The 25,097-nt window shown below is 35.5% G+C and overlaps 1 protein-coding gene across 3 annotated transcripts in view; it reads left to right on the forward strand.

The window, feature by feature from the left end:
• The window catches only part of PKN2 (protein kinase N2), a 116,984-nt gene that overhangs the window by 14,826 nt on the left and 77,061 nt on the right, over nucleotides 1-25,097 (forward strand). The window contains exon 2 of one of the 3 annotated variants that reach the window (XM_045199394.2): nucleotides 11,748-11,846. The exons of 1 other annotated variant lie outside the window; for it this stretch is intronic. In XM_045199394.2, coding sequence (XP_045055329.2) covers nucleotides 11,748-11,846 — 99 coding nt within the window. Of the gene's footprint in view, nucleotides 1-5,931; nucleotides 5,957-11,747; nucleotides 11,847-25,097 lie in introns of those variants that run through there. One more of the 3 variants, XM_045199396.2, reaches the window with a different exon arrangement.

Genomic DNA, 25,097 nt, shown 5'->3' on the forward strand with positions numbered 1-25,097 from the left:
TGTTCTATATTTAAAAATATTTGTTCAAATTCTCTTAAGTATTTTTTATTGGTTATGGTATTACAGTTTTTCCAATTTTTCCCCCTTTATTCCCCCTCCCCTCTGCCCCCCCAATGATCCAGCATCCCCCTCCTTAGTTCATGTCCCTGGGTTGTACATATAAGTTATTTGAGTCCTCTGTTTGCTATACCATTTTTTATGTCTCCCTGTCTATTTTATGCCTACTAACCATGCTGCTTCTTCCATGTTCCTTTCCCCCCATCCCTCCCTTCCCCCTCCCCACTGAACTCCCTCCGTGTGATGTCCATTTCTCTGATTCTGTTCCTGTTCTGGTTGTTTGCTTAGTTTTTGTTTTCGTTGTTTTTCTTTTCTTTTAGGTTCATTTGTTGATAGTTGTGTTTGTTGTCATTTTACTGTTCATATTTTTTATCTTATTTTTCTCAGATAAGTCCCCTTAACTTCTCATATAATAATGGCTTGGTGATGATGAACTCCTTTAACTTGACCTTATCTTGGAAGCACTTTATCTGCCCTTCCATTTTAAATAAGAGCTTTGCTGGATTGAGTAATCTTGGATCTAGGTCCCTGCCTTTCATGACTTCAAATGCTTCTTTCCAGCCCCCTCTTGCCTGCAAGGTTTCTTTTGAGAAATCAGCTGATAGTCAAATGGAAATTCCTTTGTAGATAACTGTCTCCTTTTCTCTGGCTTCTTTTAGGATTCTCTCCTTATCTTTAATCTTGGGTAACTTAATGATGATGTGTCTTGGTGTGTTCCTCTTTGGGTTCAACTTCTTTGGGACTCTTTGGGCTTCCTGGACTTCCTGGAAGTCTATTTCCTTCGCCAGATTGGGGAAGTTTTCCTTCATTATTTGTTCAAATAGGTGTTCAATTTCTTGTTGCTGTTTTTCTCCTTCTGGCACCCCTATAATTCAGATATTGGAACATGTCAAGTTGTCCCAGAGGGTCTGAAGCCTCTCTTCTTTTTTTTGAATTCTTGTTTCTTCCTTTTCTTCTGGATGGATTTTTTTTTGTTTCTTTTGTTCCAGATCGTTGCTCTGAGTCCTGGTTTCCTTCCTGCTACTGTTGGTTCCCTGAACATTTTGCTTATTTCACTTTGGGTATCCTTCATTTGTTTTTTCATTTTTTGACCAAGCTCAATCAGATCTGTGAGCATTTTGATTACCAGGGCATTAAATTCTCCACCAGATAGGTTGGCTCTCTCCTCCATGCTCAGTTCTCTTTTCTGAGGCTTTGCTCACTTGGGCCATATTTCTTTTCTTGGCACAGCTGGTATGTTGTAAGGGGGCAGGGCCTTGGGTATTGACAGGGTCAGGGCAACCTTCTTTGCTGGGCTGCAGCACTGCCTGTGGAGGAGGGACCAGAGAGGGAACAGTGCACTTTTCAAGGAACTGTTCTGTGAGACTGGGAGTACCTCCCACTGAGGCAAATCCAGCCATAGCCCACAGTCCCCTCTGAGTGTCAGTTTTCCCCTTAAGTCAGCCTCTCCCCCCACAGCCCACCCTGCCCCTAAGGCTTCTGGGTTGCCATGGTTTTTCTGAGTCCTCCTGCAGGGTCTGCAGCCTTACCAGTCTGTTTGTTCTGGTTGATTTTTTTCTTTAATTCCTTGGTTGTCAGAGTTCCATGCAGTTTGGATTTTCTGGCACTTCTGGTTGTTTATTGATTTTAGATTGGTTGTTATCCTCCTTCCGGTTGTGTGAGGAAGCGAAGGGTTTCTACCTATGCCTCCATCTTGGCCAGAACCTATTTGTTCAAATTCTTAACAGACTTAACAAAATAAGACATATTTGTAGGACCATCTCTGCCACAACAGTAATGTTTTTATTCAATCAAGACATTACTGTGTTGAATAAATATTGAAATACCTACCATCTTCAGGTACTTTGTTAAGAACTATAGTATATACAAAGAAACATTGGACATGGCCACTACCTTTTAGAGCAATTTTGTTCAATAATATACATGCTGGGATGATAGAAGTGTTTTTTGTCCTTTCAGTAACTATCCAATAGGATAGCCCTAGCCACATGTGAATTGGGTCTAGTGCAACTGTGGAACTGATTTTTTAGTTAATATGAATTTAAATATGCACAGCCCCATGTGGTTTAATGACTACTAAGCTGACAGTGGCCCTCTAGAAACTAACTAAATTCAGTTGCTAAAACAATCATGAGGAGTTACCAGTTCAATATTTAAATTATATTTCAGAACTGCAAAGGGGAAGGGATGGCTTGAGGTCATGTGTAATTTCTAAGTGAGTTGTACCGATAGTTGCTATAGGACTTCAAAGGAGGGAGCGGTCACTTCAAGAGGAGCTTTAGAGAGGAGGTGAAATTTAACTTGGCTTGAGGGATAGCCAGAATTTTTTTTGACTTTTATGTTTTTTAATTTAATTTTATTTCTTTTACTTTTTTTCATTGATGTTTGAATACAGTTGTCTCCATTTTCCCACCACCACTTCCCCCGGCCCTACCCGCTTTCACCCTTAATCCCACCCCTACCCCGGCTCCGTCCATGGGTCCCTCATACGTGTTCATTTATGTCCCTTTCCCTTCTTTCCCATGTTATTTCCCTCTCCCCTCCCCTCTGGTTACTATCAGTTTGTTGTCAATTTCAATGTCTCTGGCTATATTTTGCTTGCCGGTTTGTTTTGTTAATTAGGTTCCACTTATAATTGAGATTATATGGTATTTGTCTTTCACCGCCTGGCTTACTTCACTTAGCATAATACTATACTTTCCAGTTCCATCCATGCTGTCATGAAGGGTAGGAGCTCCTTCCTTCTTTCTACTGTGTAGTATTCCATTGTGTAAATACAGCATAGTTTATTGATAGGTAGAATTTTATTAAGATGAAAAGATGTTCTAGGAGAGTGGGATAATGGGAACCAAATGCATGCAGGTAGTAAAAATTAATGAAAACTTTCTATTTTTTCATTCAGAAAGCTGCCCCAAATTATGTCCTTTTTGTTTTTTCCTTATTTGACAGGCAAATCATTTAACAATTGAAATCAGCCTTGATGTATTGCTGGTTCTAAACTTTGGTCAACAGCTTGAAAAATAAGGCATTGTGCTATTTTTATTCTTTGAGGTAAACAGCCAAAAAAGATATAAGAACGAAACTTTTTAAAAATAGCTTTACTCTATATTATAGTTACTTTTTGCTTGGAATATGCATATTTTACCACTTAAAAGATTTTTAGTCAGTTACGTATTTTCTTTCTGTTATGATGAAAGATAATTTAACTCAAAGAGCTATAAGGGAAAGCAATGAAAGCTCTCAAGTGCATAATTTTCACGAAGTATCCTAGTTTCAGTTGAAAACTTCTTCTGTTTAATAGTTGCTGGATCTTTTCTTTGGTTTGGGGGAATTACATTCAAATTACAGCATGGTGTTTGAAGTATTTTGTATTCTGTTTATTCATGTGCCAATTTAAAGGAATGACTTCTTTATAGTTTATCCAGGGAAGTCTTTGGCTAATGATGCCGTGATATTCTGTGTAAAAATATACTTTATGAATTAAAATATACTAAAGTCCCTGTCAAAAAAAAATTTAATCAGATAAGAACATTTTCTTCATTACCTTGAATAAAAATAACAGTACCTCTCACCCTACCTTCCACACCCCTATTTTCCCCTCTGCTTCCTTGGTTTACTTGTGTAGATTAAATGAAATAAAGCATTTATTATTTATGTGGCTGATACTTGATGAGCACTCGAGAAATATTCTTGCCTAACTTCATTCGTGGTAAACAACCAAATTCCTGTCTATTAAAATTTATAGTGAGAGATACTTTTAAAGTGGTGATTATTTTAATTTATATTAATAATATGTTACCACATTCGTGTATTACAATCAACTCTAAAGCATACAAATAGCTTTATAATTTAAAGTACTTTTATCATTAAATAATAGTTATCTTAATTACCAGTTATTGAACACTTGTTATGTGACAGGAATCTGCTGATCATCTCACCCTTTTTATTTTACTAATCTTCACAACAGCCCTAAGAGGTATTGGTTTATTTTTTTCTTATTTACATGTCAATAGAAGACTGAGGCATAGAGAATTAACATTACTTGCTTGTGTTAAATAACAGATTAGACCAAATGGATTTTTAAACTGGGTCTAAATCCAAGCCAATGCTGATTTAACTATATATTTCATATTTTAATATTTTAAACAATTATAAAGGGTTTATTGTTGAATTTTGTAATAAACATTTTCCCTATCACAGAAGGTGATTTGATTTGTTACTTAGTTCTAGGAACAACATAATGTGATAAAAAGCCAAGGCTACTAGTCTACAGATTCGTAAAATATTAATTGAGATTTGTGTTGTTATCTGTTTAGCCTAATCTCATTTTACAAATGAAAAAATGAGACCCAGAAAGGTTAAGTGATTTGTCTACCATCATCACTAAGTAAGGGAACTGGGACTGGAACCATTATGTTCTAACTCTAGAGTATGGTTTTTAATGAACAACCTTGAATTTAATAAAAGGAAAATATCATGTATACAGTAAGGAAATAACAATTAAGGTTTTCTCTTAAAAAAAACTTTATTGAGATATAATTGACATAAAGTAAACTGCACATATTTAAAATATATAATTTGGTAAGACTTGACATACCTCTGTACTGGTGAAACCATTACTACAGTCAACATAGTGAACAAATCTCTTACCCCAAAAGTTTCTTTATATCTGTTTGTAATCTTACACTCTTGCCATTACCCTTTTACACCCAATTCCTAGGCAGCCAGTTTCTACGTTTTGTAACTATTGATTCATTTACATTTTCTAGAGTTTTACATGGATGGAATCTCACAGTATGTGATTTTTTTTTTTTTTTTTTTTTAGCTTCTTTCACTCTACCTTGATGTGGACCCTGGCCCTCAGGGTCCGTGTGTTGTGGATGCGACGACCAAATTCACACGGACTGCAGAAGTCCTATGGAGAAAAAGGGACGGCGTGGCCACTCTCTGAGAGAGAGGGCTCCGACCCCTGCCTGGACAGGCTTTTAGTGCTTTTCAGGGCACATTACATGGAGGATGGTCCTCATTTACTATGCACAGGTTCACTTTAGGTGGTTACCTTTTACGGATAACAAAGGAGAGGAAGTTGCTAATTACCACAAAGAAAAAGGACATTTGCAAATGCAAAGGAAACAGTGGTTGAACTGGTTACACTCTATCCTTGGGAGGTTTAGCATAGATTTTAGGAAGTTATTTTAAATATATGCAGTAAACATTTGCTGCCTCAATTTAGGGTGAGGGAGTTTTAGCAAAAAGCAAGCCTCAAATCATCCTAGGTACCATGCAGGCCTAATCCCCATGGCAAAACAGATCCGTGGGTTTGGCTTCTTGTGTGTTTTGACCTCACTCCCCATCAGTTTTCTGAATCGGGCTGGGCTACATTCTCCATACCATGTGGACAGGTTCCCTATACTACCTAGTGGTTTTCAGATTCCACCATGCTGTTGAATGTATCGAGTTTGTTCCTTTTTATTGCTGAGTAATATTCCATTGCATGGATATGCCATAATTTGTTTATCCATCTACCTGTTCATGGATATTTGGGTTCTTGCCAGGTTTTTTAGCTATTACAAATACAGCTTCTGTGAAAATTCATGTTATAAGTTTTTTTAAAACAATAGATTTATGCTTCCATTGTTCGTGGATAAATGCCTAGGAGAGAAATAGTTTATTTTGGTATAAAAAGGATGTCATTGTTTTAACTGCATCTTTCTGATTATAACAGAGGGTTGGTATATTGTCATTTGTTTATCGTACCGTTCTTTTTCTATTAATACCTGATTGTACTTTTCTTAAATATTGAGGGAAAGCAACTCTAATATTTCATATTTCTTTATCCTAGAGTGCTCTAGACAATGGCAGAACTAATCCATGTATAACTCATATTTGAATTACTAAGGTACTTGGATCTATAATTGTTCTTACATTTTTCTTTTGATGCTTTTTTTACTTACCTTGTGTATTGGAAGAAAATCCAGCCTATTGGAGAGTATTAAATAGTACATGGGAACAAAACTGCCATTTGGTTATGTTCAGTGTCATGACTAACACCACTGCTGGTTGTCAACGAGGTGGGGGGACTCAAATTATTTATTTTAAGTGTTTCCTTGATACATAATGCCTCAGTGACATTCTGTAGATCTGCAGTGATAGTGTACCTGTTGTACTCTAACTATGGTTTTTGGGGTTCAGCCTGTCTAACCTGTAGTTCTTGTGTTAATGTGAATAGAAATAGGGAAGCTACTTACGGGTATTAACTGGGTCTCTGTAGGTTTTAATCTAACTCCACCCATAGTGGAATGTCATTTTATAAACTTTCATTTGGTAGTAAAGAATAAGATAGCTGATAGTCTCAAGTGACTGTCTTCTTTTGGGGTGCTGTTTATACCAGGGGGAAAGTTGCTTCTTCATTTTGGAGTATGTGACTTGATATATATTGTGATACAATAACAAGTCATACGTCAAAACTACCAATTCTAAATTGTAATTAAAATGTAGTTTTGTTTTTTTAAATATTCAATCATATTATAGTGCTTCGTCAATGGGGAATGAAATATATTTTCCAAATAAATTAGTCTTAATGCTTTAAACATATAAAGCGTTGATGTTTAACATTCTCTTTAGAAATTACATTCATGCAGTATGTGTTACATTTTGCTGCCTGATTTACATAATATACACAGAAAATTTGACTTTTTCTTGAAGTGTATAGTACTCATTCCTGTACCAAAGGCCTTAGTAGTTAGTATTGGGGGGGGGGGTCCTACTTTTTCTCCTGGGTATTGCTTTTTACTCAGTGTATCAACTTGGAGCAACCATTTCTCCATTCATTCAACACATACGCAGTACCTTCTATATTCAGATTATGTTATTCTAGGACCTAATATAATAATGATCAAAATATTTAATAGTGATTAAATTTGCTTTATTCTCTCAGGGAACTTAAAATATGAAGGGGAAGATAGACATTATGTGCTATAATTATACAAGAATATTGGAACTTTCAGGGGACTTTAGACCATACTTTGAGAACTGCTGAAGTAGGATAATGAAGGGGGAAAAAAGCACATGATCCCAAGTCATCATTAAAGCAAAGGTTGTTTATAGGATTCAAAATGGGTGTAATGTAAACTTTGAGTTAAAATTAGAACTAATCACTATTTTAGAAAAAAAAACAATCGAAACACACTTTAAAAATTTACTATGGATCTTACAGCAAACCAGTGACAGAACCTTGAATATAACTTAGGCTTTCTAATTCATAATCTCTTTCTCTTTTTTTATTTTCTCTTTCTTTCTCTTTCTGTTTTTCTTGCCATCTCAGTCTCCTCCCCTTCCCTCTCCTCTCCATTGCCTTTAATATCCCACCTTAGTTTAATCATTTTAGATATTTTTGGTTGTGAAATGTGCTTCTGTGTTGAAAACAGGTGAGAAGAGCCTAAGATTTGTACATGCTGTCTATTAAAATAGAGCTAATTTTAAATTGCATTTTTGATTGAGGTATCTTTTTAACCAATAGTAATTTTAGTAATATAAAATGTGAGATGTGACTGGGCTAAAAAAATGATTTCCTTATTAATGAAATGATTAAATTATAGGTATTTATTACTTTGTATATACAATGTATTTTAATGAGAATCCCTTTAGAATGCTTCTAAGACACTTACTTTACAACTGTAGAAATAGGATCATTTATACAGGGTGAGGCAAAAGTAGGTTTACGGTTGTGAGTATGCAAAACACAATTAAAGCTGTTGTGATAATCATAACCAGCATGTCTTTTTCCATATAACCTAATATAAACCTACTTCTGCCTCGACTTGTATTGATCAGTAAAGTGGATGAACTCTTCGCAAAAGTATAAGAGTAAAATGATCTTTGAGGAATGATAATCAAACTTAGAAAGAAGGAACTGTATTTTCTGTAATTTTCTTTTATTGCAATGTGGAGAAATTAGTTTTGACCTACTTCTTTTCCCTAAGCTTTTATAATTCTGCTAAGATAAGCAAATTTTTATGACACATTATTGGTTTAAAATAATTTCTGGTTTTTTACGTATATATGGTATTTTATAGGCTTCAAAATTACCACATTTTTCTGATTAACTCGATCTGTAATTTTTTAAATTTTTATTGTTATTCCATTACAGTTGTATGCTTTTTCTCCCCATCCCTCCACCCCACCCCAGCCAAACCCCCCTCCCTCCCCCACCCTTCCCCTTGATTTTGTCCATGTGTCCTTTATAATAGTTTCTGTAATCCCCTCTCCTCACTGTCCCCTCCCCACTCCCCTCTGGCTATTGTTAGATTGTTCTTAACTTCAATGTCTCTGGTTATATTTTGTTTGCTTTTTTCTTCTGTTGATTATGTTCCAGTTAAAGGTGAGATCATATGGTATTTGTCCCTCACTGCCTGGCTTATTTCACTTAGCATAATGCTCTCCAGTTCCATCCATGCTGTTGCAAAGGGTATAAGCTCCTTCTTTCTCTCTGCTGCATAGAATTCCATTGTGTAAATATACCATAGTTTTTGGATCCAATCATTTGCTGATGGGCACTTAGGTTGCTTCCAGTACTTGGCTATTGTAAATTGTGCTGCTATGAACATTGGGGTGCATAGGTTCTTTTGGATTGGTGTTTCAGTGTTCTTAGGGTATAATTCCAGCAGTGGAATTGCTGGGTCAAAGGGCAATTCCATTTTTAGTTTTCTGAGGAAATTCCATACTGTTTTCCACAGTGGCCTCACCAGTCTGCATTCCCATCAACTGCAACTGCATTCCCAGTGCACTAGGGTTCCCTTTTCTCCGCATCCTCTCCAACATTTGTTTGTTGATTTGTTTATGTTGGCCACTCTGACTGGTGTGAGATGGTACCTCATTGTGGTTTTAATTTGCATCTCTGATGGCTAGTGATGCTGAGCATGTTTTCATATGTCTCTGGGCCCTCTTTATGTTTTCTTTGGAGAAGTGTCTGTTCAAGTCCTTTGCCCATTTTTTAATTGGGTTGTTTGTCTTCCTGGAGTGGAGTTGTGTGAGTTCTTTTTATATTTTGGAGATCAGGCCCTTGTCTGAGGTATCATTGGCAAATATGTTTTCCTATACTGTTGGTTCTCTTTGTATTTTAATACTGTTTTCTTTAGCCTTGCAGAAGCTTTTTATTTTGATGAGGTCCCATTTGTTTATTCTTTCCTTTATGTCCCTTGCTTTAAGGGATGTGTCTGTGAGGATGTTGCTGCGTGGAATGTCTGAGATCTTCCTGCCAATGTTTTCCTCTAGGACTTTTATGGTGTTATGACTTATATTTAAGTCTTTTATCCATCTTGAATTTATTTTTGTGTATAGCATAAGTTGGTGATCGAGTTTCATTTTTTTGCACGTAGCTGTCCAGATCTCCCAACACCATCTGTTGAAGAGGCTGTTTTTGCACCATTTTATGCTTCGGCCTCCTTTGTCAAATATTAATTGACCGTAGAGAGTTGGGTTTATTTCTGGACTCTCTGTTCTGTTCCATTGGTCTATGGGCCTGTTTTTATGCCAGTACCAGGCTGTTTTGATGACAGTGGCCTTGTAATACAGTTTGATATCAGGTATTGTGATCCCTCCTGCTTTGTTCTTCTTTCTCAAAATTGCTGCATCTGTTTGGGGTCGTTTATGGCTCAATATAAATTTCTGAAATGTTTGTTCTATATCTGTGAAATATATCATAGGTACTCTAATAGGGATTTCATTGAATCTATAAGTCACTTTGGGTAGTATGGCCATTTTGATGAGGTTAATTCTTCCAATCCATGAGCAAGGTACATGCTTCCATTTGTTTGTGTCTTCCTTAATTTCTTTCTTCAATGTTGTGTAGTTTTCTGAGTATAGGTCTTTTACCTCCTTGGTTAGGTTTATTCCTAGGTACTTTATTTTTCTTGTTGCTATATCAAATGGGGTTGTTTTTTTTCCTGATTTCTGTTTCTGCAGTTTCATTGTTGGTATACAGGAATGCCTTTGATTTCTCAGTATTGACTTTGTATCCAGCTGTTTTGCCAGATTCATTTATTAGGTCAAGTAGTTTTTTGGTGGCATCTATAGGATTTTCCATGTACACTATCATGTCATCTGCAAACAGTGACAGTTTCATTTCCTCCTTTCCAATTTGGATGCCTTTTATTGATCTGTAATTTTCAAACAAGTTATATTAAGTACATATGTTTATGTGTACTTAGGTCTGAGCCACCAACTTACAGGAAGATGGGCTTGATCCTTGTGTCATCAATGTCTGTAATAGGACTTTACACAAAGAAGATGTTTAATAAACTTTTGCTGAATAAAACAGTAATTAAAACACAAGATTGTATGCTAAGTTATAGGACAGAGGAGATATCAGCATCCTTATATGCCAAAAATTGAATTATCATTTATATCTGATCAGACTATTGTAGGTTACTCCCACCCCTTCCCATGTATGTTTTCATAGTATCTCATGGAATATCACTTTTGCAGGAGTAATGTGTTTGCAGTTACAATTATTACATACTACTATAAAAATTTATCTAGAGAGCTAATACCATATTCTGTATTAAGAATATAACGTGGATTATTCCTTTAGAATGGTAATAATCAGGGTAAGTTGTAAATTACCAAAAACATTATATTAATATAGCATAAGATGTAAAGTATTTTTAATTAAGGTTGTAAGTCCGAATCCATTTAAGAAGCCAAGTGCAAATTTCACTTGACTCTTAATACATTTGTGCCATTTTAATTGTTTTATTCTGATTTATTAATATTTGTGGACATCAGCTTTACAATATGGAAAAAATGAATGATATATTACTAAAATGTAATTAAAAATTTAAAAACTTCAATTTTTAGGAATTATAAAAGATGCTTGTATATTATGTTGAACGTAAGTTCTCATATGTGGAACTATGCTCAGGAACATGGCATTTCAATTTTTAAATTCTTAACATGTTTTCAAGAAACTGTACTCTCAGAATAGAACAATTTTAGGAGGTTGAGAGGTTATTACCTTCACCTGCAGTGTGAAATTCCAGGCAGAGGCCTTTCATACATTAGATGATCTCGGAATTCTACAGCCTTCCGCAACTATTTACCCAATAATAAAATTGAGTGTCCTACTGTTACATAGCTCTCTCCTTTAAAAAAATTTTTTTTGTCATTCCTTTCTCTTTTTATTATATAATATTATAGGTGTACCAAAGGTGCATAGTCATAAAACAAGACACCATTCATTGTATTCACCCCCAGCTAAAGAAACATCACAAACATAATAGATTGAAGGCTCCTGGATATCTCGGACATTTCTGCCCCTCCTTATCCTCCACCCCAACTGCTATATGAAATCTGGCATTTATCGTTTCCACACCAGAAGTAATTTCTTGATGAAATCTCTGGCTCTTGATATACTCTCATGGTAGTTATAAGAGTGTGTGTGTGTGTGTGTGTGTGTGTGTGTGTGTGTGTGTGTGAGTGTGATCAGCAGACATGAAACCAACATGAAGGGCAGTGGGAACCTTGCATTTGTGTTCATACATCACATTTCCATCAAATTGTCAACAGTATAACATTTTATCACTCACTGGTTTTTAACTTGTTTCAACAAAGTCACTTGGTTCTTTTATTGTTTCTGTTTGTAAACAGCTATTACTTATCTTGCACTTAACTAATTAATTTTACTTCCGCAGGGACTTTTTTTGTATTGTCTTTGTCAGGAGTCCCTAACCCCTGGCTACAGACCAGTTACGGGGCCTTGGCCTGTTAGGAACCAGGCCACACAGCAGGAGGTGAGCAAGACCTTTGCTCGAATTACCGCCTGAGCTTTGTCTCCTGTCCTCCCCATACCCCTCTCCCTCCCTCCGCCTATGGAAAAATTGTCTTCCGCAAAACCGGTCTGTGCTGGGAAAACGACTGGGGACTGCTGGTCTATATAGTTTCATTGTTGACTTTCCCACCTCCTCTGAGTAACTGACAACTTGATTTCTATTTCTCAACGTAACCACTAAAATAAAACGTTTGATGAGGGTCCTAAACCTGATACCCTTCTGTCTGCCTTTCCCTCTCTCCCTTTCTCCCTCCCTCCTTCCTTCCCTCCACGTCTGTCTATTCATACATTTATCTCTCAGTTTATAATTTTAGTTTGGTTGGCTTTTATTGTATACTTCCACACAACAAGAAAAGCATCTCTGGGCCTTTTTTCCTTAATAAGTAATATTTCTTTATTAAACCCTATCATTCATTATGCTTGAAATAGATAAGCTACTATGTTATCTATATTTTATATATGCTTAGTTATTTCAAAAACATGTAACACTTTAGCACATTGGAGGTTTTGTGATAAATCAGATCTGTTTTAAATTAACCCTGTGGAGGTCACGGCTGATGGGAGAGATACATATTCTTTTCTTAAATATTGTTGCATATATTAGGTGCATAGGTTCAAAGTCATGACTAGCTGAGCGTTTGAACGTGACTAATGTTAAGCCATAACATTTAAGCCATCATTGTAGTTATAACACTCATGCCATAGGGTGCGTGATATTCAATAGTAAATTGTATCTGAGAGATGCCACAAACTCCAAAGTCAGTGTTGGTGTAGTTAGGTGCTATGCATCCAAAGAGAGTCACTTAAATCAAAATGTTTTTGCAAGTATTGTGAAAAGTATTTATGCCTTGGACATAGCAATATTGTTTGTGATGACTGTTATAAACATTTTGCAAAGCCAACTATTGAAGATTGTGATTAATTAATGTTAGATATTTTTGTTGTATTTTTTAGCAATATCCATGTTTCCATTATTTGAAAAGAAAATTTTTTATTTATGTTTTTATATTCCTTTATTTAATAAATTCTAGGTTGTAACTGAAAGTAAATAAAAAGCCATGTATTATATAAATATAATAAATGTAAATTTGCAGTGTTTTTTAATTTTTTTTCACATTTCAGCAAATGTTAGTAATGAATGTATCTCGTAGATACCTGTGACCTACGTAATTTTTTTGACCACAACCTCTGCAGGGTTAAGCATGCCACAAAAGAATTTTAACTTCATTTTTTTCTTCATGTTGATATCCTACTATCCTTTGCCCACTTTTTGGCTGTACTTTTTAGCAATAATGATGATAATGTGGACTCTTCTGTTAATTGAATAAGTGATAAATGCCAGAAACCATGACAAAGATTTCTATATTTTAATTTAATCATTTATAGTCTTTTAAGACAAAACCTTTGTTCCTCATTGTTCCAGTGTGCTTGTAAGTCTCATTATTTTATTAGAGTCTTTGGGGTTTCTGTTTCACAGAGTCTATCTCTGCCTGTCACTTCCCACATGCCAGACTCTATCTTCACAACCAGAATTTCCACATATTTCTAAAATGCCTCTAGGAGATGATAAAGCCTCTATTGAGAAGTTCTGGCTAGGGGAAATGACTTTTAGTTCACATTTAGAGAGGAAAGAAAATTATAATGTGTAAGTAGCCCTTTAAATATTTTTTTCACTTTGTTTTTAAAAGTGTCAGTTAAAGTATTATAGTCACTACTATGTATATAAAACTTATCATTACTTCTTATATTAGGACAAAGAACACAAAACAGGGATTGTATGTTATATAATCTGGTAAGTTCAGGAATGGGGGAAGTTCACAATGAAGAATGTCCCGTGCTTTGCCTTCACAGGTATAAGAATAGAATCCAGGCACTGAGGAAGACTTGTTTCTTTGATCATCTGGAACTCTGCTTAATACAAATTTAGAAGTTACTGACTTTTTGGTCAGTGAACACACTCAGTATGTTTCAGTTCTTTTAAATTTATTTCATTTTGTTTTATGATCCAGGCTCTGGTATATCAGGGTGAATGTTTCATGAGTGCTTAAACAGAATAAGTATTTTGTTGTTAAGTGGAATGTTCCATAAATGTTGATTAAAGCCTCTTTTTGATGGTGGTGTTTATTTCTTCTGTCTGCTTGCTGATTTTCTCTCTGGTGGTAGTTCTCTCTTGCTGAGAAAGGAGTCTTGAAGTCCCCAATGATGATTGCATATTCCTCTCTTTTTTTCTCTCTCAGTTTTATCAGTTTTTGTTTCTCTTTTGCAGTTGTGTTGTTTCCACATTTAGGATTGCTGTGTCTTTTTTTTTTGGATAGATCCTTTTATCATTTTGTAATGACCCTCTTTTGCCCTAATAATTCTCTTTGCTTTGCAGTCTATGTTAACTGATATTAATATAGCAACTTCTGCTCTTATTTTTTATTAATGTTTATATAACATATACTTTTTCTTTCAATCTACTTATGCCATGGTATTCAAAATTAGAGTCTTGTAGATAGCATATAGTTAGGTCATAGTTTTTCAATCCACTGTGCCAATCTGTTTTTAATTTTTATATTTAGACTATTAACATTTAAAATAACTATGCTCTATAAGAGCTTATATTGTCAGATTATTACTTGTTTCCTCTGTTTCTTCCTCCCTTTTCTTGCCTACCTGTGGGCTACTTGAGCATTTTAGAATTCCATTTTGATTTATTTATAATGTTTTTGAGTGTGTCACCATTTTTTAAAGTGATTTCTTTGGGTATTACAATATGCATGTGTAACTTATTAGAGGCTATTGCTATTGACATTTGACCACTTCAGGTGATGTGTAGAAATCACTTCGATTCAGGCACTTCTATTCTAATCACTTTTACTCTCCGAATTTAAAAATTATGATTGTCTTGTTTCCTGTAAGTTGAGTACATCAATAATCATATAAAAACTTGTAAGCAGAATGTTATTTATTTTATCTTCTTTCTTTATGTAGTTACAAACCTCCTTCAGTTATTTCTTTCTAGTTTTGAGAACTCCTTTTAGCCTTTTTTAAAAATAAGACTGCTGATTTGAGTTTCTTTGTTTGAGAATATCTTTGTTCCCCTTTAATTCTTGGTGCATATTTTCACTGGGTATAGAATTTGAGATTGACAGTTCTTTGCTTTCAGCATTTTTTTAATTATTTTTTTTTCAATTTTTACATTGCTTTCAGCATTTAAAATGTTATGCTACTTTACTCTGGCTTCCATGGTTTCTGTTGAGAAATGTGTAATTTCCCTTTAGTTGCTTTCAAAAATGTTTTCTTTCTCTATAGTTTTCATAATTTTGATTTGATGCATCTTGGGTGTCTTTGAATTTATCCTTTTTGGTATCTCTTTAGTGTCTTGAATCTGTAGATTTATACATTTTTCCAAAATTTGTTAAGTAGCCATCATTTTTTTCACATATTTTTTAGACACTTTCTGTTTTCCTTTTGGGACTTCAGAGACACCAATGGCAGATCTATTGTTAATATTCTATAGGTGTCTGTGGTTTGTTCATTTTTTTCAGTCTGTTTCCTTTCTGTTTCCTTTTCAGTCTGTTGTTGTTCAGATTGGCTAAGTTTTATTCATGTGTTTTCAAGTTTAATGATTCTTTTGCCTCTTTAATCTACTATTCAGCCCATCAAGTGAGCTTTTCACTTTAGTTGTTATAGGTTTTAGTTCTCAAATATTTTGGTTCATTTTTATATCTTCTATTATTTGCAGAGGTTTCTATTCATTTGTTTCAAGAATGTTTATGATGGTTTGTTCAAACATTTTTATGATGATTACTCTAAAATCCTAGTCAGTTATTTTCAACATCTGAGTCATCTCAGTGTTGGCATATATTTACTGTCATTTTACATTGAGTCTGTCATTTTCCTCGTTCTTCAATGAGTAATTTTTTTTTAATTATGTCATGGACGTTTTGGCTATTATGAGGACCTGTATCCCATTGAAATGTTCTGTTTTAGCATGTACTCACTCTGTTTAACTTTCAGCACACAGGCCCTGGCCTACTTTCACGGGCTGTAGTTTCAATGATAACTTATTTTCAGTCTTTGCAGTGTTAGTCTGGTTTGCTTTGTGTTCTACCTGAAAGCCACTCTGAAAACCTGGGATTCATGATATTGATTATTTCTCAAACACTTTTGCTTATTTATTTAGTCACCTTAATGTATGAGTTGGTTCTGCCAAGTTCTGGTTCTGCCTAGGATATTTTATGCAGGCTTAAAGAATTCTTTTCTCCAATTCTCTCCAAGATCCTCTGGCTTCTACTCTACTGTCTTTGTCTTATTGGGGTAGTGAGATACACTGCCTTTCCCTGCTGACTAAGAGTAAAATTCTTAACTTGGTCTACACTTGGTCTTCATGACAACACACCATTGGAAGAGGGGATTGCCACCTCAGACTATCTGCTATTGCTAAATGGGGGGCAAAACCATTCATTGTGTGATGATACTATGCAAGTGGGTGTTGGGAGTGTCGCCCTGGGTCATCTCCTGCTGCTGGATATGGGGGTGGGTCTGCGCTGACACCATGTTGTTGAGGGCAGGGATCATCACCCTGATAGGCCTGCATAAGCAGGAAGTACACTTCCTGTACTTCAAGTGGAAGTACAGATTCCCTATTTGGTCTCTACTTATGTTGCCCTGAAGGGAAGGAATGCCACATACCAGGCCCTCTACTACCTCAGTGTGGCGGAAAGGAGACCACACTTCCTACTTGGTCTCTGTTAATGTGTTTTCATTGATAAGAAAGAGGAGCCCCATTCTGGTCCCTGATAGTGTCAGAGAGCAGGAGCTCAGGATGCCCACTTCATGTCCACTGGCACCATACTAGCAGGGAAAGCGAGCATTGCCCCAGGGTGCTACTACTTTCCACATTACCCTGGACCACCTGACATTGCCAAGTGATAAGTCCAGACTCCCCACTCAGTATCTCAGTGTGCAAAGATGGGGGGCATCCATGGTGCTTGCTGAGATAGGGTGGTTCTTGTCCAAAGATTTTTTTTGCACTTTGGCTTTGAAGGATCTGGATCTCAGACCTCTCTGGCACCAAGTCTGGAAAAGTCTGTGATGAAAAAAAAAACCAGAGAATTTGCCACCTTATGTTCCTCAAGACCTGAAGTCGCTAACTGGTCTGCCTTCTTTCTACCTTTCAGTCTTATGATTGTCTTTTTCTTTTAAATTTTTAATTGTTTATTAATGTTGACACACAATTATATTAATTTCAGGTGTACAGCACCTTCCTTCCTTTATTCCTTCCTTCCCTCCCTTCCATCTGGTTCTTGTGTCCCTTTGACATATCTCCATCAATGTGGAAATTTTTATTTTGTTTTGAATGCTTTCTTACTTTTTTGCATTAGTAGATGCTCAAGGCTTGTTTTGTATGTCCCAGTCCTAGTTACCCCCCCCGCCCCCCCCCCTCCCCCCCCCCCCCCCACCCCCCCCCCCCCCCCCCGGAAACTATTAGAAACCAAGTTCTAGGCGCTAGGTATATTTGTTGCTACTCAGTTTTCTTTTCTTTTAGGCTCTCTCATCATCATCAGATAGAGCAAGGAGATGTACATATTCTAATGTGTGTATTTACACATAAATATTTCTTTATATAATGTGCATGTGAATGCTTATAGTTGCTTTATTTATAATTGGAAACAACCAAGATGTCCATCAGTAGGTGAATGGATCAGGCCTCTTTGGCCAGGGTGTAAGATAAGATACTATGGTTTAGCTTACTTAGGTGTCCATCTCATTCAACTGTGGCCAGGCATATAGGATCATGTGAGAACATTGAAGACCTCACTAGAATAACATGGTTTGGGTGGGATAAGAAACATTTCACAGAAACTCAAGGAGAGGAGTATACAAAATAAGATTGAAATTTACTAGTGACATCCTTTGGAACAAGGGTGGAAATCTGACCCGTTAGGTTTCATTTTGTAGTATAAAAACAAGGTTATTTAGAGTTGTAGAATATACAAATACTTTAAAGGAACATTGATCCTGATACTGAAAAAAATCATATATAGAGATCTGGAATTGCAATTATCATTCCTAAATTAGATAAAATTTCATGTTTCAAAGTAGGAACTATATATATCATTACTTGGGATTCTGATTTTTGATAAGAGAAATCTTAAGCATACTAATTCAAGCCAAAAGGAATTGGTTGGTATTTTGACTAAAAAGTTTAAGGGTATAGAGTATGTTTGCTTTAGCATGATTGGATTTAGATGCTCAACCTGTGTCCCCAGTCATCTTTTTTTCTTTAAGTCTCACCTTTGCTTTCCGGGTTAGCTTTGTTTTCTGTCTGTCTACGGGAAGAAAGGCACTTCTCTCCATCAGTAGCTTTCGATTTTCATTTTCTTTATAACTGGTGTTCCCAGGAAGACTTCTATCAGTCCCTGAAAAGGAGATCTGAAAGGGCCTACTTCAATCACATGACTGCTCAAACCAATCAGTGAATCAAAAGAGTGGATGCTTTTACCAGTGTGCAGCTTATGTTTAGTTTGTGACAGGAATGATGGGGAAGCAAGGCAGTTTTTTAAAGCAAGTCTTTTTAAATGTAATGACTTTATGTTTTGGGTGTTTTTTTTTTAAGGTAAAGATTGTTGTTTCTCCCTACGTCCTTCTCAAAGTGACTGTAAGGGGGGGTTGTGAAAAGTGGGGAAGAAAATGTTGTCTTTTTTAATATGATAATGTTATTAACACCCCTATCCTTCAAATTAGATTGTTATACTTTTTATCTATTGGCAGTGGGCAGAAAGTATTAGTCATTGTAATTGAAGAGAGCGCTTAGAGTTGTATCATCTCTAAGTATCATCTCTTGCCTGGGTTACTGCAGTAGCCTCAATCACATCTATTATAGTATAACAAACTCATCCCGGTATAACACACTCACACCCATCTCTGTGGGTGTAGCAGGTGTTTCTGCTGCTGGTCTTGCCTGCACTCACTTATGCAGCTGCATTTAGCTGGTGGCTAACCTAAGCTAGACTGGAGTGGCCACTATGGCCTCACTCACATGTTGTCCAATGCTAGAACAGCTGGATTGCTTTGGTTCTCTTCTGCAAGGCTTCTCTTCACATGGTCTCTCACGTCCTCCAGGGCCCTTCTCTCTATCAGAATAGTTTGGACTTCTTTAAATAGAAGGTGGATTTTCAAGAGCAAAAAGAAGAAGCTATATATTGTCTTGAGGACTGTACTTGGAACTCCTGCCCATCAGAATGTCACTACCATCACACTTACAGTCAGAGTAAATCAAAAGGCGAGCCTTGAGTCAGTGTAGAAGGGGGGCTACATGATGGTGTGAATGCAGGAAGGCAGGATTCATTGAGACCATTTTGTGATAATCTGCCATAGCTTGATAATGAGTTTCCCATTTTTCTTCCGCCTCTTAAATCTGTCTTAACCGGGAGGATACCATATCGCTTCTTTGTCTAAGTCCTACCCCATTTCACTCAGAGTAAAAGCCCAAGTCTTTATATTGGCCTGTAAGTCCCTATATGATCCTTAGTTTAATAGGGGTTTATATTTCAACTATAACAAAGAGTCTAACGTAGGCATGGCAGGACTTGTATAGCTTCAATAAAGCCATCAGGGTCCAGGCTCTTTCTCTCTGCATTGCCATTCTTGGTGTGACTTTTTGTCCTATTTGTCCCCTTTATGTGACAGGATGGCCCTTAGCACTGTCTGCTTTAGTGCTGACTATGTGCCAGCAACCATACTATTGCTATGAGAGCATACTTCTTAGTCCTGGATGTAGCCATTATGAAACTTAAAAATAATACAGTCAAGATAGTTGTAATAATTCTGCCTTGCAAATGGTGAAATTTAAACTTTAGCATGGTTCATTATCAGAATTTAAACATAGTCAGCCTGACTCCAAATAGTTAGTTCTTTCCATGGTACTATAACCAAGCCTTCTGTTATCTATCTCTTACACACACACACACACACACACTCACACTCACAATAAGACTTGTATTTGTGTAAAGCTTTGCTGCTTCTTTAGATTGTTTGGTTTTCATGTCTGTCTGCCTTTAAATTGAATACCTGAAAGAAAGCAGAATTGAGCCATTTCCATTACCTAGCATTCAGTGAATGTTTTGAATAAATGAAGTTTTAAAAAACTCAGGAAAGCCAAGCATCATTTTGCAGATGAACAAGCAGGTACAGAAAGAAGGGATAACATTCTTGGATTGCATAGCTGATGATGGAGAGCTGGTGTTATAATGGGTTTCTTGCTTTCTGGTTGAGAACATTCTCCCAAGACACAAAAGATTGGATTAAGGCAAAGTTAGGGAGTAAAATGAAATATATCCTGCCAATATCCCTGCTTTAAGGCCATACCGATTAATCAAGTCTCAATTAGGTCAAGGTGTAGTTCAAGTATAGAGAAATGGATATTGCAGAGGTATCTTCTAAGAAGGTATAGTGGACTAAAAAGGCACCAAGCTAGGAATCAGGAAAACTAGTATGCTAAACTCAGGCAAGTCAGTGACATTTCTTTATGACCCTAGGCAAGCTGCTTAGCTGCTTTGAGCCTGCTTTCCTCAAAACTAAAATCAAGGGAGTTGGGCTACATGATCTTTGCAATTCCTTCTAGCTAAACAGTATATGAATTACTGTACCTAGTGAGTTTTTATGGGTTCTCTAACATTTCCTGGCATTTGCCAGGTCAGACTTTCTATATTTCTATCATAGAGAAAGTAACAGCTTTTTCACTTCTTCTGTGGGAACTTAGCCAATGAGGAATAAACATCCTTTGCTCTCTCTCCCTTAATGTAGTACTGGATCTTAAGTGACAAGCTTTTTTCTTCATTTTTGTTCTTTGAATTCAGTCCTGTTGTTATTTTAGTGTTTTTCTTCACTGTGAGTTTGTTGAAATGCAATAAATTAAAAATGTCAGTTTATGTTTTAGTCTACAGATCACAATTTCATAAATAAAAATAGTATATCAAATATATATTAGCACATTTGTGAATTTGAAATATTTGGCTGGCACGTGATGTGATCTAGTTAGAGTGGAATGTATAACCTCATGCTTTGTAGTAGAACTATATTGACTCCAAATAACCTAGTTAAATTGCAAATATACTGTAGATTATAAGATATCATTATAAGCTTGTACATCTGCCAAAATTGAAAGTGAAAGTTACTTTTGGCTTTTTTTTAAATAATGTATTTTCCTCCTTATTAGACAGGCAGTATATATTCTTTGCTTAAAAAAAAAATACAGCATACTTTGAAGAAAAAAATGAAATTTTCTTTTAATTTTTTTACCCAGAGATAATTATTGTTAATATTTTAATCTCTTTCCTTCCAATCTCTCCACTCCCCACCCCACCCACCCAATTCTTATTTTAGACATATTTTGAAATAAAGCTTTGTGTACATAGCAGCAATATGTCAGGCTGGACATTGCTATGGAATATTAAAGGACATAAATAAGAGAAACCTTTCCTTATTCTCTAGATTATTTGAAATTTTTTGTTAGAGAGAGATCCTGAACTTTCTCTTCATATAAGTTGGTTTAAAGCCCTGCTATTTGTAAACTTTATTTTTAACTTCTCAAAAGACTTATGGCTTACAGCAGGATTGTTGTCAATTTAAGAGGTAAAAATAGTACAGTCTTTTTCTCAATAGTACAGCATAATTTTCTTTAATGAAATTAACATACATGATTAATGAACAGGGTATTGATGTAAGTATAACATGGACTATGGGTTAGTTCATCTGTAATTTCCCCTAGAATGTTAATATTTTGAAGCACTTTTATTTTTGTAGTTTTAGAGAAAACTTTAGCAACATATGAAGACCTTAAGATAAAAGTTGAAAATCCTATAGAAGTTTGTTAGTTTGGGGTTCTCTGTTGTGAGTGAGGAAAAGACTTCTGTTTACCCAACTGTCATTCACTTATAGATAAATGCCTTTTCTCTGTGTTTACTTTTGTTGTTGTTTTTATTTATCTTATTTGCAACTTGATGTGACCTACCAGTCTGAGGATTTATATCATTCTTCACTTGTGGAAAATTCTTATCCATTTATTGCTTCATGTAGTGCTTCTCCCCATTTTCTTTATTCTCTTACTCTGGAGCTCTTAGGAGATAGATCTTAGGTCTTCTTATTTAATCTTCCATGCTTTTTAATTTCTTATATCTCTGTGTGATGAATTCAGAGTACTTTTCTCAGTTATCTGTCTGCCATATATTAATTCATTATCTTGGTCTATTCTGCTATTTAATTTACCTACTGAGTTTTTAATTTATTTTGGTTCCTTTGAAATCCATCTAAATTTTACTCTTTGTTTCTTAACTCATTCAGGTCTCTCTTTTTGTATTTATTTAGTCACTTGAAATCTACTTAGCTAAAAATTATTTTGATTGTTCTACAAATGCTGAGGGTATTAATTCCACTAATAGTTTCCTTGTGTTCATACTTGACCCATCAGATTAAAAGACAGCATTAAGGATTTAGATAATATAAAATTTAAAGTACATTAGAAATGGGTAGGTAGGATTAATTATGCAAAACTTGAAATATGTTTTGAATATTTTGTGGTCATAAATTTAGATTAACGGGGAAAGGGATATGATGTAACAAACATGTTAAAAAAAATGTAAACAGCACAGTGCTCAATAAATTTGACTAGAACGAAGTGGCTAAGCTTGTGGTTTCAGTGATGAAAGATACAAGAATTATGGGGTTTCTTTTACATCTAGGTAATTGGTGTAGGATTGTGAATGCTCTTAAAAGTTTAGTTTTATGCTTAGGATATGTTTAGAATTAGTTATTTTTAACTGTTCTTTCTGAGCATATTAATGAATTTTAAAGGGAGTTTGTGATTAGAAGTTGGATCTGACTTTGTTTTAAAAAGTTGAAAAGGTATATTCTGTTTAGTTTTGGAGAAGGGATGAAATTTTATAGAGTAGGAAAGAGTTGTGAATGATGGATAAAAGCGTTAAGCTTGTAAGCATAAATTAATACAATGTAGATGATGTACATAGTGACTACTATTGTAATAGAATCTATTCACACCGAGATTAGCACTGAGATTTTCACTAGTTAAATGGCTGTTTATATTCCTGAGGCTGATTTATATTCTCTAGGTCGACGATATTATGTATTTGCCTAAGTACTGATTCATGGCATTTCTGATGTAATTTTTGGAGGGATAGAGACATAATTTGATAGATGGGATATCTCATTTCAGTTGTTGCAAATGCAAGAAAATTACATTTTCCAATAATTTTCACAGTTTATTGCAACTAAAATTTTTAGGAAAGGAATAATAGAAAGTGCTATAAATTTTCCTCTCTGTTCTCAGAAGCCATTTCTTTTTTTCATCTTGAATTACTGTTTATATTGTATGTATCTCCTGCTCTTCCAAATGATGTTTGACCACAACAAAAGGCAGGAGTAAATATGTGATTATGAAAACTTCAGGCCTATGAAAAGCAGCAGGGAAAGCAAACATGTTAACTACATGTGGTTCATATCTAAGCCTAACTAATATAGTTGCTATGATTGAATATCAGTTTTGTCCTTGAGCTTGGAGTATTATCAGAAATAGGAAAGCATGACTTCCTCAGCAGTGACAGATTTTTCTGAATTCTAAGGGAAGAATATTAAATAGTATGATAGACAGATCATTAAAAAACAAAACAAAACTGCTCTGCCAAGCATAAGCCCTGCCCTCAAATTGCTCATAGTCTTTGCATGGGTCAGATAAGAAAATGGATAATTATTTAAATAGGATCCATATTATTAGAGCATATAGGAGAGACATTTAATATAAATTCCAAGAAAGGGCATAGGCAGGAAATTCTTTCCCGGGAAGAATTGTAGTGAACTTGGACAAAGTAAAAGTTAGCAGAGCAAAGAGGTAGAAAGAGGTAGTTGAAGAAAGAAGAAAATAACCAGACAAGACAGACAGAGGCATGAATACATGGAAGAGACTGACAGCTGTCAGAGGGGAGGGGGCAGGGGACACTGAAAGACGGTGAGGGATTAGCCAGAGAGCATACAGGTATAACCCATAGACACAGACAACAGTGTGGTGATGGCCTGAAGGAAGGGGAGGGAGGGGGAGGGCTGGGTGGAGGTGGGCAAAGAGGGAAGGACTGGGGACATCTGTATTAGTGTCAAAAATAAAAATAAAGTTTTTTTTAAACAAGGTTAGTATATCTGAAAGGTGCAGCATGTCTAGTAGCTTTCATCAGTGAACTTCTGTAATTTGATTGGAATTTGGGAAGCAAGTTGAAAGGGGAGTTGAAGTACGCAAAGGCCTTCAAAGGGTTCACATTGAAAACAAGACATTTTCATATAGTAGTGGGGGTTTTTTGTTGTTAGTTTTTTAATAGACTTTTAGAACCATGATTCTCAGACTAAGCACCAAAGCTTTTTGGGGTACCTCAACAAACTCTCAGATACTGTAGTATATTTTAAATTTTTTAGGGCAACACAGTGATACAATTTGTTGGTTACCATGTGAACTAACTTGAGTCAGTTAAGTTTCATTTAAATTATTCTACATTCCTTTTGTACGATGGAACAAGGAGATGAAGGTGAGACTATCCAATATGATTTTAAGGTTTGAGAAGTTGTGAAAGTACTTAACCCAACAGGCAGATACATCCCATTAACAAGTAACTGCTTATTAAAGAATGAAATAAAAATGTAATTTTTTCCTTTCAATTTGTATCATTTCAAACATCTCCTAAGTTATAAGTATTTATTAAGTTATTTGGACCTTACTACTTAGTTAATAGAATTGTTAGGTATGTCTTTTGGCCTGTGGGGCATAAGGAAAATATTACTGAAACAATAAGATCACCAGGAACCAAGAAATTAAGGGAACCTCTGGCTCAGTACATAATATTAAAGAACCAGTTTCTGAAAGCAGTTCATGTGGTGTAGTCATACATGCTAGTGTTGTGATAACTAGCTCTAAAGGTGCATTTATAAACTTTGGAAACTGAATAAATTGTCCATAGAACTTATATTCTATTACAGATAGTAAAAAAATTTAGACATTATTTTGTTTCAGGTAGATCTTTCTGTATCCATATAGATAAGAATCACATTTAAGGCTAATAGGTATAGATCACCTATCCTGGCAATTCTTAGTCTTAAGACCCGTGGAACCTGGAAATTATATATACAAACTTGTAGTTTTCTTTGTTTTACTGTGCTTTCTTTGTTTTGT

This window comes from Desmodus rotundus, chromosome 3, assembly GCF_022682495.2.
Source record: "Desmodus rotundus isolate HL8 chromosome 3, HLdesRot8A.1, whole genome shotgun sequence".
NCBI classification, from domain to species: Eukaryota; Metazoa; Chordata; class Mammalia; order Chiroptera; family Phyllostomidae; genus Desmodus; species Desmodus rotundus.